Below are 13,633 nucleotides of genomic sequence, written 5' to 3'. Positions count from 1 at the left end.
TAATGGTGATGATGGTGATGCTGATGCTGGTGGTGATGATGGGAGTGCTGATGGTGGCAAGAATGGTGATGAAGGAAGACTTTGGTGATAGACACCATAGCCAAGAGGACCTGGCTTACCCATTGCTTTAAAGAACTTTGATAAAAAATGGATCTGCCTTTCCCCTTAGGAGCTAGCCTAGAAAGATCAAGGGAAGGTGAATTTTGGAGCAAGAGCAATTGGAGCTGGACACAGAGGGGCCGTTGAAGATTATCCGCAAGCTCTGGGAAGGGCTGTCTGGCCCGCAGCGCCCCTTCTTCTTACTGCCCAGCGCCCCTTCTTCTTACTCCCCAGTTTGTGGGAAAGCCACCCTCCCTTCCCCCACACAGCCCAGCCTCCAGCGTGGCCGGGGCTGAACACCAAGGAGAGGGAGCACGGTCCCAAGACCTGTGGGAGGGCGGGCGAAGGAGGACTCTTGGAGCCTCAGGCGGGAAGTGGGGCACAGAGGAGGTGGTGTGGACAGAGCGAGAAGGGCTGGGGTGGGCAGGGAGAGGCAGGGCAGAGCGAGCAACAGCTGGGGGTTCCTGGGGAGTAAGGGAGGGGATTGGAGCGGGAAGGGTCTGGGGGAGAAGTGGGAAGAGAGATGAGAGGGTGCGCTTGGGCTGGGGTCTGAGGGCGCAGGTGATGGGGTCTCTGGAAGGAGTGCGTGCGGGTCCCAGGACTCAGGTGAGACTCTGAGGGGCGGAGCCAGGGGTGGAGGAGGGATCGAGGTCTGGAGCTGGGGTTCCAGACCCCAGCAGAGCGACACGGGCGGTGAGCTGGGAGCTGGGAGATGCGGGTGCCCCTGGGCGCGCTGGCGGGCGCCGCGGCGCTGGCAGGGGCGCTCAGCTTCGTGCTGCTGGCGGCCGCCATCGGCACCGACTTCTGGTACATCATTGACACCGAGAGGTTGGAACGCGGCGGCCTGGGGTCGCAGGACCGCGCGGGGGGCGCCAACCGAAGCCAGCTGGAGCCCCTGAGCTCGCACTCCGGCCTCTGGCGCACCTGCAGGGGTAAGGGGCCCGCGGGGACCCGGGCCGGGGACCTGTTGCTGGGCGCCCGCCCCTCCTCCCAGCCTCCAAGCTTTAAACACGGCGTCTGGGGGTCCGCAGGGAGGTGGACAGAGGGCGGGGGCTGCCAGCACCCTTCTGAGACGTGGCCTCCGCAGGCGCTCCCGGTGGCGCATCTGGGGCGGGTGTGGGGCATCTTCGGGCTGGGGTCCCAACTCCAGGGCCCTGTCCACTGCTTCCTCTGTCCCCTGCAGTCCAGAGCCCGTGCGCGCCTCTGATGAACCCGTTTTGGCAGGAGAACGTGACCGTCAGCGACTCGAGTCGACAACTTCTCAGTGAGTCCGGGGTGGGGAGGCTGGGAGGAGACCCCTAGGGTGGGCCACCAGTTTTGGAGCACTTCTCCTAACAGCGGGCGGGGGCAGGGCGGAACGGCTTGGCGGGTGGCCTCTGACATCGGCTGGAGGGGGAACCGGAGCTGGGAGCAGCGGGCGGGGCTTCTCTGGCTCCACCTGTAACGTGGTGCGGTTTAGGAGTCAGTCGACAAACGGTCGAGCGCAGGCTTTCTGTGTGCCAGGCACGGTGCTGACGATTAAGACCCAGGCCTTGCCTTCAAGGAGCTCACAGACCAGCTGCGGAGACAGACATGGGAATTCAGTTCCATTTCAGAGTGACACAGCGTGAGGGAAGGTGGCTGGGATCTCAGGGAGACACCTAAACCAGCCTGGGGAGCTGAAGGTCAGAAAGAAGAGAAGTCTTATCCCATAGGTCAGAAGGCACACCCCGGTCAGCCCTGCTTGTATCCTCACTGTAGCAGGGATGTAATAAACATCTGTGGAATGATTCAAGGAAGGCCACCCTGAGGCAGAGGACACCCCCTCCCTCCAGGGGCCACCGTCTGCCCTGGGGGTGGCTGATTTCCCAAGTGCCTAGCATGGTATTTGGAAGCCAGCAAACCGCAAGGCCCGAATGCAGGAAGGCAGACGCATTGAATGAACACTTGTGGAAGGAGGGAAATGAACGTAATAGTCCAGTTCATTGAGGCTCGCTGCGGGCCAGATGTGGAGCTAAATGCTTTTCATCTGCCTGCATTTAATCCTCACAGCCTCCATTTTTATCTTCGTTTTTTCCAATGTGGAAACTGAGGCCCGAGGAAATGAAGACTGAGTTCCATAGACGGTGAAAAATGTGGCAATTTTGGATAGACTCACTGAGGCTTGTCCCTAACGTGGCCCACTAGGGCTGCCAGGGACCCTCTCCAAGTCCGTTGCCTGCTTTGCTCTCTCCTCTCTGACTATGCTGGCCTTGGGCCAGGTCCTGGAACAGGCCAAGCTTCCTCCTGCCACAGGGACTTTGCACATGCCATTCCCTCTACCTGGAGTCTGTCCGCTCCCACCTGCTGGCTTGACTTGCTCAGCTCCTACTCATAGAACAGGTTGCATGACGTTTTTGGGGTTAAAATCTCACCCTCGTTAGACTGGGAGCTCCATGAGAGCAGGAGCCATGTCTACCTAGCCACTGCCAAGATCTCAATATTTAGCGCAGAGCCCGGCAGAGTGTAGGCCAGGAGCCAAGGTTTGCCACACAGGTATGAGAATGAATGCAGACTATATTATGTTACAGGTGGAGCTCAATATATATTTGCTGAATGAATGAATGAATGAGTAAATGAATGAACCAGAGTTGTTTCTGTGAAGTCCAGGGGTATGCTGGAAAATATTTAACAACCGGCTCTCTGGGAGGGGAGGGGGGCGGGGCAGAGGAGTCTGGATTTGTAGCATTTGCTGATTTCTGTGGTGTAAATATTCTCCCTGTGGTCAATTTCGAGGTATCAACATGATGTCAGCTGGCTCACAAAATTCCTAAAACTTAATTGGTTCTCGTGAGCTGATATGATCCAGCTCCAGCATACCATGGCATAAGGTCTCACTGAAGGACACATCCCCCAGACACCTGGGACATATGGAAGGTTGAGGAAAGGTAGAGGTACTCTGGACTCTGCCCTCAGCTTCACGCTGGACTGTGAGGAACTTGGATGTTCTCAGAATGTTGTTTCAAGAATAATCAAGAGTTCTCACCCTTGAAGTAAGGAAGATGGGGGTCAAATCCCAGCTCAGACCTTCACCAGGACCCTCTGTGATCCTGGGATAGGTGTCTTAACCGCTCTGAGCCTCACTTCCTACATCTATTGAAATGAGATACCAAAACCATGAGAAAATGTGGTCAGGATTCTAAGAACCAGACGGATGAAAAAATAGACTTTACCTGGGACCTCCCATAGTGCTGCTTGCTGTGGGACCTCTACTCTGCATGAAAGAATTTGCTATAAAAGTACTAGACACATAATAAGTGCTCAATAAACACGAATCCTCTGACTATTCCTTCCAGCCTCTTTTAGCTGTAGCCACATCTATGGACTGCCAACCCTTTGTAGGGCTGGGTGCTGGCATCCAGACCACTCATCACATCTATGGGTGAATTGGATGGCTAACTCCCGTATAGCTCTCATGGGCAAAATGAGAATAGCTGTCATCTTTCTTCATAAGGATCTTGTGAGGATGCAAGGGGAGGGCGTATTTAAAGAGCTTCCGGCAGGGCCTGGCCCCCCGTAAGTGCGCCTGAAGTGGTAGCTGCTGTTATTACCATTATATCATCTGCAGCAGAGAGCAGTCTGCCCCTTCAGACCACATGCTTGCTGCAAATCACCCCTGGAGAGAGCTTTTTTCCCAGAATGTTTCTATCTCTAGAAGGAATTTCGAATCTTGTCCAAGCTCTTCTATTTTGTGAAGATGTTTCTTTCCATAAAGAGGAGAGGCCAGCTGTCAAGGCGGCATGTCCTCTCAATCAGCCTCCTAGACCCATCCTGGTGGGGGTATGTGGGGAGAACCTTGGATTTTTCCTCCAAGAAAACCCAAGCAGGCAGACCACTTCAGTGCCCAAGAAAAATCCACTTTGTTTTTCAGGTTAGCTCTGGGGATGTTGTGGCTTTGGTTCCCTGGCTAGGCACTGGACTAATTTTGGCGAGGAGAGAGGTCATCTAATTCAGCACAGTGCAGATAAGAGCCGCAGTCTGGAACAGTATCGGCCAGGAGTCTTTTGGTGGCAAGTGGCAGAAATTCAAATCATACCTGTTTAAACAAGAAAAGGAATTCTTGGTCCATGTAACTGCAAAGCTCTAGCCTGCTAGAATCCAGAGAACTGAACTCAATTTTTCTTCTCCTCTTGGGGCTTTGCCTCTGTTTGGGCTCTGCTTTCAACTAAATCATGTCCAGTCTTAACAACCCAAGCAGGAGGAGACTTGCCATTTACCAAGAATTCTGTAAAACTTTCAGGTAGGCTTCTCGCTGGACCAGATTGGATCACATGTCCAGATCTGAGCCAATCCCTATGGCAGAAGGGATGGGATATGTGGATTGGCCAGGCTGAGTTATGTGCCACTCGTGACAAAGGATTATCCCTATGATAAATAAGGACCCACCTCTTACCAGCTGTCTGACTTCTGGCGAGTCACCTTCCATAAACAGGCTGCTTTGAGATGAAATGAGGTCACATGAGCAAAGCATCCAACACAGATGGCACTGTGTGCAGTAGGAGCTCAGTTAATGTCTCCTCCTCCTGCTTTAAGTCATATTGCTTCCTTGAGCCTCAGGCTTCTCACCCATAAAATGGAGCTGATCCTCACAACAACCTCATGAGGTGGATACTGTTATTATCATCCTCATTTTTTGAATGAAGAAACCGAGGCACAGAGAGGTTAGGTAAGTTACCAAAGTTTGCACAGTAACTGGTAGATCTGGGATTTGAACCCAGGCAATGTCTACCCTTTTAGAATGATGCTATACTGAGTATAATTTCAGTGTAATGTGAGCCACGAGGCAGGACTGAGCTTGGCCGTCCTCTGAGGAGGTGAGATTGGGTGCTGGGCTCTTGTGGGAGTGTGGAAATTAAAACCAGCCCTCCCATGATGCCTGGTGCAAGTCACAGGAGAGGAGGTGGTGGGTACAGGCACGGAGAAGGGACTGGGGACATAAAGGTGTTCAGATGCTGCCTGGGCCCAGGAGGGAACTTTGAGTTGCAAGGTATGCATAGCTGCACTCCTCCAGGCACAAAGCCCCAGGCTTCGGGGCACCCACAGAAAGTCAAGTACGCATTAAAAAATTCATATTCAAAGTAATTCCACTCCTTGGTATTGACTATGTTTGGCTTCTGAGAAGAGGTTCACCATACCATTTTTGTAACAGTGAAAAACAAGACACAGCTTCAGTGCCCATGCACGGAGATATGGCTAAACATTTATGTGTGATATATTTATTGTGTGGAATATTATGTAGCCTGTAAAAATAGTATACTAACCTGGGTAGAATGCCAAGTTATACTATGAAATGAAAAAAAACAAAAAACAAAAAACAAACAAACCCAACAGATTACAGGGCGTTATGGGCAGTATGATTCCATTTGTTATTTCTCCTCATCCCAACTTCCTGCCCCCGCCCGAGTTATACCTTTTCTGTGGGTAGATGCCAAAAATTTAATATGCCATTCAGAAAGAAAACAACCCTGCCAATTATAAATGTGTGACGCTTTGGATGGTCAAACACATCCTATTTTTAGATATGTTAAAGTGTGACCAAATGCACACCTTGGGGAAATAAGTAAATATATGTAGGAAAAAAACATAACTATATGGAAAAAAGACTGGAAGGATGTGCTCTAAGCATTCCTGGAGGTTCACTCTGGGAGGAGACGAAAAAAAAGCCGGGGGCGACCACATGAGTCTTGTTTGAAAAATTTCCCGAAAGAGCGTTATAGATTGCTACCAAATACACCCCAAGAGGATGCCCTAGCGGGCGAACTTCTCCTGAGTGTGGTTCATGGAGCTATCTGCGATCTCTGCTTCTCTCTCCAGCTGCCAGAACCGAAGTATGTGCGTGCTTCTGGAGTGTCTCCTGCTTTGGGGTCTTGGCACATTCTGTCCTCTCTTCCAGGAACGTCCGTGCCCCTCCTCTGGGTCCACTTAACGCCTCTTCACCTGACCTCCGGGTCTTAGCTAAGATCCCATTCCAAACCCTTCCTCACTCCCAGGCTGGGTTAAGCACCTGTCTGCAGTCCCATCACCCCTTTGCCAGCCCCCTTTCTTGTGACACTTGATAGCTCTTCCGTCTTGAGCAACTGACATACCTTGAACTTTGACACCTTGAACCTCCGTTTCCTCATCTGTGAAATGGGAGTTAAAAAGTCTTACCTGGAAGAGCGTAAGGTACTCGAGGATAAGAAAGAAACGATTATCCCAACGTTCAAAGCTCACAACGGCTTGGCAAAGTCAGAAGGTAATCCATGGTCCAATTTGACAGGTGAGGAAACGGGCTTTTGAAAGATGGTATCATTTTCTTGGTAACAGACAGAGTCAGGATTTGAACCCAACCAAGTCTTTGCATGCAGAGTGCGTTCTTTGCATACCACAACAACGCACCTCGGAGACCATGAAGATAACTGAGAGGCATTCCCGGTCCTCGAGGGGGCTATGTTCTGCTAACAGCAGACTCAAGGACAAATATTTACAAACATTTTTTAAAAATCCACTTTCTTATCAAGCACAATAGGATCGAATGTGTCTGGGCCCATCCTGGAGTCTCAAAGTCACACTGACAAGGTTGTAAACTAAAGACGGTGACATCGCCCGCTTTGGTTTGAAATGGTTCCTGAGACTTTCTTCGGCCGCCAGAGCGTCTGATGTATCTGGAGAAAAGCGTGTCCCTTCTGTCTTTAAGAGCAGAACTGTTGCTTCGCCAACCACCTCGGGGGTTCCTGATCTCGGGAGCATGGTGGGAGCCTGGTGTTCCCGCCGAGCGGTTCTTTGCACCATGTGACAACGGAGCAGTCAGTTTTCCTCTGCGGGAGCATTTTTACTTCTTTCTGGGTCTGCATTCTTTCTACTCGTGACAAAGCATTTTTGAGTTGAAAATCTCTTGTACTTGGGCACATATTTATCCTCGATGAAACCATGACCTTGATGAAATAATGGCAACGTTATTGTTATCAATTCTCCTGAGCTATCATCTGTGGAGCTTCGACTGCAGATTCTACAGCGGAGTGGAAGGCGTCACTCCGCCAAAAGACAGGTCCACGTCCTAACCCCTGGTACCCGGGAATGTGACATTATTTGGTAGAAGTGTCTCTGCAGATGTAATTAAGTTAAGGATCTTGGGATGAGATCATTTTCGATTCACCAGATGGGCCCTACATCCTATGACAAGTCTCCTTAGAAGAAAAGGACAATCCCAGAGGAGAGAAAAGCAGGCCATGTGAAGACAGAGGTGGACGTTAAGAGCGAGGCTGCCACAAGCCAAGGGACATCAAGGATGGTCAGCGTCCGTCAGAAGCTGGAAGAGGAGGGGAAGGATTCTCCGCTGGAGACTTTGGAGGAAGTGCGGTCCTGCTGACACCTTGATTTTGGACTTGAGGCCTCCAGAACCGTGAGAGAAGAAATTCCAGCTGTGTTTAAGACACCAAGTTTGCCGTAATTTGTTACAGCGCCCGGAAGAAACTAATACGGCCACTCACTGCCCACCCCGTTTTTCCGTGTCATCATGCTTATTTCCTTCGTGACACGTCGCAGTCTGTAATTATCTCCTCTGTTTCCTTGCTAGTCTCTCTCCAGTACTGGGGCAGGGTCCTCGTCCACGGTGGCGTCCCCAGCTCTGTGGCAGAGCCCGACCCTTATCAGAGGCCCGTAGACGTTTGTTCTTGGATGAGATGTGGTTGGAGAAGGGTACATTTCCCAAGAGAACAGAACTCATGTTCCAAGTCCACAGCCTAGAAAAATCAAAAAATAATAAAGGCGAAGGCACATGCAAAAAAAACAAAAGAAGAAGAAAAAAGAAATAAAAAAGAGAGAGAGCTAAAACCACATTTCAGCAGGAGACTTTACAACTCTCCCATGGGGACTGTTCTTACCCAGGCTTTTAATTGAATTCGTACATCAAGTCCGTTTGTAGCGCGTCTGGGGAACTCACACGTGGGCTGCCAGGGCTCGACCAACTCCGGGAAACCTTATTAATTTCTAAATGAGGAATGATTTTACTTTTCAGCCATCGTTTGGAGACAGTGCCATGCCAGGGCCAGATCTACAGGACCAGGTTTTCATGCCAGCTGTTGTGGTTCCTTGCCCAAGATTTTTCCTTAGGAAAGGAAGGAAGGAAGGATGGGGGGGCGGGGGAGAGAGAGGAAGGAGAACCACAGGTCTCGTCCCCTGTAATCACATTTTCTCCCGTGACAGCCCTGGGAGGGAGATTGGTCTTGTTTCCTTGACGTACTGAGGTTGGTGGCATTTAGGGGATTGAGAACAAAGTGATTTGGTCACAGTGGAAGTCAGACTGAGTTATTACCACTTCATTGTCTTTATTTGTGGCAGGTTATGATTTATTTAGTACTTTTTCTACAGGATACGAATTGAACAATTCCCCCATGTTGCTGCATTGTTTTTACACATATTATTCTTGGGATAATACTGTGGACCACATATTATTACCTCCATTTCATAGATGTGGAAATGGAGCTTCTGAGGAATTAAGTGACATGCCCAAGGCCCCCAGTCAGCGCCCCAATTTAAATGGCAGATCATCCAGCTCTAAAGTCCATATTTTTAACCACCGTGAGGTCATCTCTCAAGCTTCCTTGGTTTCCTTTTGAATTCTTAGCAACTGCCATATTTTTACTGCCAGAGAGCCATACTGTCTAGTTTTTAGTGAATTAATTAGGTCAACAAACACCTGTCGAATACTCACCACATCCTAAGAGTGTTACTAGAAATTCAGGGGTACAATTGTACAAGAGGAGACAAGATCTGCCTCGTCAAGGAACTCACAGCTTAACGGGCGAGACAGAAAAGTGACTAAGATGTCTTCAACACTAGGAAACAAATGCCAGGACAGGGTGACTATGGAGAGCCGAGGGGGCACAGAGCAGGGCCACCTGACCGTGTGGACAGCGGCAGACGTGGATTGAAAAAGACTCCTGGAAGAAATGATTCTTCGATTACTCTGAAGGATGGAAGTGTTTATTTTCATGCCTATCTTGTTGCCAAAAGAATGCAAAGAGGCCCAGTGCCCCGCTCACAGTAAATGGCTGATAATATTTGGTAAATGAATGACCGGTGAAAAAGAACTTTGCACTTGTTTCCCTTTTTGCATTGGTTGTTGGGAAGCTCAGAGCCAAAGTGGTGGCAATTATTTAGACCTTGAGCTCTCGAGACCCTAGACTTCCTCCATCCCTCTCCCACCCCACCTCACCATGGGTCTTGGCTTTCATGTAATTCATTCTTTTCTATTTTCCAATTTTATAATGCAAGTTCTAATCATGCCTTGTAATGTAATAATCTGCCTCTCTTTTCCCTCGCTCCATGCCACCCTCGCTGGCTTTCCCTAGGGGACCCCACCTCCCAGGCGCACTCCCATCTCAGACTCTGCATCTGCTCCTCCCTCTGCCTGTGACCCTTGCCCTCTGGCCCTTCATTCTGCACAGATGCCTCCCTTACCTCCTTCAGGTCTTTGCTTCATCGAATGTCACCCCCTTGCTGCATTTACTCCCCACCCCATGCATTTGTCGCCACCTCTCAACTTTGTCACTTATTTATTTGTTCGCTACTTGATTCCCCTCACTAAATGGCAGCCCCACGAAGGAAGAAGTCTTGGTGTGTTTGCCACCGACTCAGCCGTTTCAATGTGCCTGGCACACAGTACGCACTCCGTACACATGGGCGGAGTGAATTAGTGAATGAACAGTAAATACCTACCTTGCAAGGGGCATGAGAATTACATGCGACAATGTTTATGCAACACAAAGCCTGGCAGAGATGAGCCTCAGTAAGTGTTCTTAGTATTATTATTGCTATCATTAGAAGTAGTAGTAGTAGTAACCAGCGGTGCTAATTCCTGCCCACAGCATTTGGGCGTGGCCCCATAGCAGATGATCGGGAAATGTTTGTTGATTGACTGAAGGATGTTAATGACCTGCTGTCTTCTCTCTTCTCAGCCATGCATGGGACCTTCGTGATTCTGCTGCCGCTCAGCCTGATCCTGATGGTGTTTGGAGGGATGACAGGGTTTCTGAGCTTCCTCCTCCGAGCCTCCCTCCTCCTTCTGCTCACGGGAACCCTCTTCCTCTTTGGAGGTAGGTGCTCCCCTCGCCAGGGGCTTGGGCTCCAGCAGGAGGGGCTGCACACGGACCCTCAACAGGGGAGGGAACAGGGGCCCCGTCATCTCTCTGGGCTCAGTTTCCCCATCTGTGATATCCCAGCTGCAAGGGATGAGCGGTTTCCGGCCCAGGGTCCCTCGTTTCCTGGGTCTGTGGTCCCAAGGGCGAGGCAGAGGGGTGGAAAGCGGGCTCTGAGAGTCATTTCCATGATTTTGCCAAAGAAGCAGTTCGGAGAGAGCATCCGCTTTAGGGCTGGGAGCTGGCAGAAGACCTTCACTCTTGTGCCCTCTGCCATTCTGACAGAATCCGCTGTGATTAATTAAAAATCCGGGCCACGCGTGGGTTAATACCGTGCGCTTGGCCGACCAGAGGCTTTCAAAGCTGGGATCCAGCACGCTGGCTGCTTGTGCTCAGGCCTCACTACTTCCGCTGCGCTTGACACGGTCCCACCTTAAAAAAACAAAAACAAAAACAAAAACAAAACCGAGAACATCGATGACACACACACTTGGAATCCATGGAGGAAAAAAAAATAAAAGGAGTAAGCAAAGGTGAAAATCTGAGGCTCAGATCTGCAACCACCCACGATCGTTATTCATGTCGGCATTCATTGCTCATCCAATGACAAAATCTGGATCCTGGCACCGCCCGGGGGTGACGCTCCCTGACCTGCGCCGTGCAGTGGGGGAGCCGGGACCCAGGTTCAGGGGCACACGACACGCGGCAGGTGCCAACGAGGGGCTGAGCCTTTCGTATAAATTAAGTTTAAACAGCCTCGCATGGCCAGTGGCTCTAGGCCCGGACAGCGCAGCTTTAATGATATGTCTTTGAAGACTCTGTGTGCGGGGGTCGTTCTGGGTGCTGGGAAATCCAGGGCGAGGCCCTGGAGCTCTCGGCTCGTTGGGGCAGACAGACGTTAGTTATTTCACAAACAAATGCAAAGTCGCAGTTCCGACCTGGGCAGTGACAGAGGGCTGCGCGGTGCTGTGAGGCCACAGGGGGATTTGACCGGAGTGGACACATGAGCCGAGGCGCAGGGATGGATAGGCGTTACTGATGGCAGGAAGAAGGGAAGGAGGGTGTATGGGGCTGAGGGCCCAGTGTGTGTGGGCCCTGGGGTGAGAAGGAGCACGGATGCCTCACAAGGCCAGGGTGGCTTGGCCGGGCGACAAGGAGGAGGAGGGCTGTGCCAGTGGGGTTGATCTGCTCTCCTTGGCCTCCCTGCAGCTCTGGTCACCCTCGCTGGCATCAGCCTCTACATCGCGTATTCCGCCGCCGCCCTCCAGGAGGCGCTGTGTCTCCTGGAGGAGAAGGCCCTCCTGGACCAGGTGGACATCCGCTTCGGCTGGTCCCTGGCCCTGGGCTGGATCAGTTTCATCGCCGAGCTGCTCACCGGGGCCGCCTTCCTGGCGGCAGCCCGCGTGCTCAGCCTGAGACGGCGGCAGGAGCAGGCCATCTGAACCTGGAGGCCTGGTCGTGGTGGGAGGCAGGCTGGCCCGGGGCCTCGTGGACCCATCTTGGTAGGCCACGGCCTCTTGTTCCTCCAAGGCCACTAGTGGAGGTCAAAGGCCCAACCCGAGAACCACTGTGGACTAAGCTCTGGGCTTGGCTGTTATCTCAGCGCCTGTGCTGCCTGGTGGTGTGTGCTGTGTGTCCACACATGTATCTGTTCCGGCTGGAGGAGGCCGAGGGGGATGCAGAACCCATGAAACAACAAAACAACCCCTTAATCACAGACAGAACATTACAGAATGCAGCCTCCGCGTGCCTGCTCTGGCTTTCATCCTCATCCCTGCCCTCTGGATCAGCTCTTCTTCTTCGTTAAGGAGACGGAGGACCAGAGAGGTTAGGTAAGTTGCACAAAGGTGCACAGCGAGCTAGTGGCATATTCCTAGCTCCCAAACAGTGCTCGATCCTTTACCACAACTTTTCTGAGCAAGTTCATGGCTGGCTGGCTGCAGTGTGGTCACCGTTTGTCACCCAGACAGGTTACGTTAACTGGCTGAGGGCACGAGGAGAGAAAGGGATAAAACCGGGACTGAAATTCAGATCTGCCTGATTCCAAGATGATTTTCTTCCCACGCCTGCCAACGCCTGCAGCGCTTGACTTTCTGTCTGGGCTTGGGTTAGGACGTGGCTATTGCTCCCTTTCTGTCTAGTCTGGAAAAGCACGAATTGAGGGGATTGCTTACAAAATCCCTTGGGGGTGAGTAAGTACGGTTGCAAAATCAGACTGTAGGCTGGGGAAAAGAAAATTTTCCCACCGTGAGGGCAACCATGCTGGTGAAAAGGCAGTCTTTGCTGCCACCTGCTGGTCACATGGTGGAACTCTGTCACAGACAAGACTTTATTAACCAGTGCAAGAACATTTGTTTTCAGCCCTCTGGGGTCCAGGCACCCACCGGGTCAAACACGGCCAGGCAGAGACATTGGGCAATGTATAGAGACAGTTTTAGCTGTTACAGCTGGCATGTAGTGGGTGGAGGCCAGGGAGGCTGCTGAACATGCTACATGCACAGGACGCCCTGCGATAGAGAATTATCCAGTCCCACGTGTCAATAGTGCCGACGCTGAGAGATCCTGCCAGAGGAAGAAAAACAAGTAAAAGAAAGCATGTGTGTACTCAAGGAACTGATAACATAGTTGAAAAGAATTTCACTCATTCAATAAATATTTACGAAGCACCTATTTTGTGTTAAGACTATAATTGGGCCTGGGGACGCATTAGTGGGAATGGATGACAAGATCCCTGCCCTCACTGGCTTACATGGAAACACGCAAACTAATAATACATATGAGACATTCAGGTACTAATTATGTGTTACAAAGAACATAAAGCAGGCTCATGAGATGGAGCGTGGCTGAGAAAGATGCTACCTTCAGAAGGACAATCAGGAAGGGCCTCTTGGAGGAGGTGGCATTGCGCTGAGACCCCGAACGAGGAAGCTGCTAGGTGGGGAAGCAGCAGACCAGGCAGGTGACAGTACGTGCAAAGGCCCCGAGGTGGGAACGGGTTTGTGTCTGAGGAAAAGCGAGGAAAAGAGTTGAGGGTGATGTTAGGGGTGAGGTGAGGGAGGCGAGGAGCGGGGAGAGAAGGGGGTCCATGGTGAGGAGGTGCTGATGATTAAGCGAGGTTTCGGATCATTCCTGTTCTCTTCCGTTCCATTCCGTTCCGATCCTATTCTGAGCACAATGGGACAGGTTTTTGGCAGCTGGAGAGAATTTGCCCAGGCTGAAAGACAGTGCGTCTCAACTCTGACATCACCTGGGGACTTAAAACTAAACCCCAAAACTTTCTAACCCTTGGGCCTCAACTGAGCCCAGTACAATCAAAAACCTCAAAAGCGGACCTGGGCACTGGCACCGTACCGAGGTTCCCCAGGTGATCTGTTGCTTATCACTTCATCCATCCATCC

General features: G+C 51.3%; 1 protein-coding gene across 4 annotated transcripts in view; it reads left to right on the top strand.

The window, feature by feature from the left end:
• The window catches only part of TMEM114 (transmembrane protein 114), a 23,939-nt gene extending 11,043 nt beyond the window's left edge, over window positions 1-12,896 (top strand). For 2 of the 4 annotated variants that reach the window (XM_039885293.1, XM_039885294.1), the window contains exons 3-4: window positions 1,283-1,363; window positions 10,056-10,614. In XM_039885293.1, coding sequence (XP_039741227.1) covers window positions 1,283-1,363; window positions 10,056-10,540 — 566 coding nt within the window. In that variant the 3' untranslated portion in view covers window positions 10,541-10,614. Of the gene's footprint in view, window positions 1-517; window positions 1,032-1,282; window positions 1,364-10,055; window positions 10,615-11,444 lie in introns of those variants that run through there. The other 2 variants (XM_039885292.1, XM_039885291.1) reach the window with 2 other exon arrangements.
• Window positions 12,897-13,633: the final 737 nt, after the last annotated feature.

The sequence above is a fragment of the Pteropus medius genome, unplaced genomic scaffold, assembly GCF_902729225.1.
Source record: "Pteropus medius unplaced genomic scaffold, Ma_sr-lr_union100, whole genome shotgun sequence".
NCBI lineage: Eukaryota > Metazoa > Chordata > Mammalia > Chiroptera > Pteropodidae > Pteropus > Pteropus medius.
Note: the sequence above shows the minus strand (reverse complement) of the source record. Positions and strands in the feature narration are given on the sequence as shown.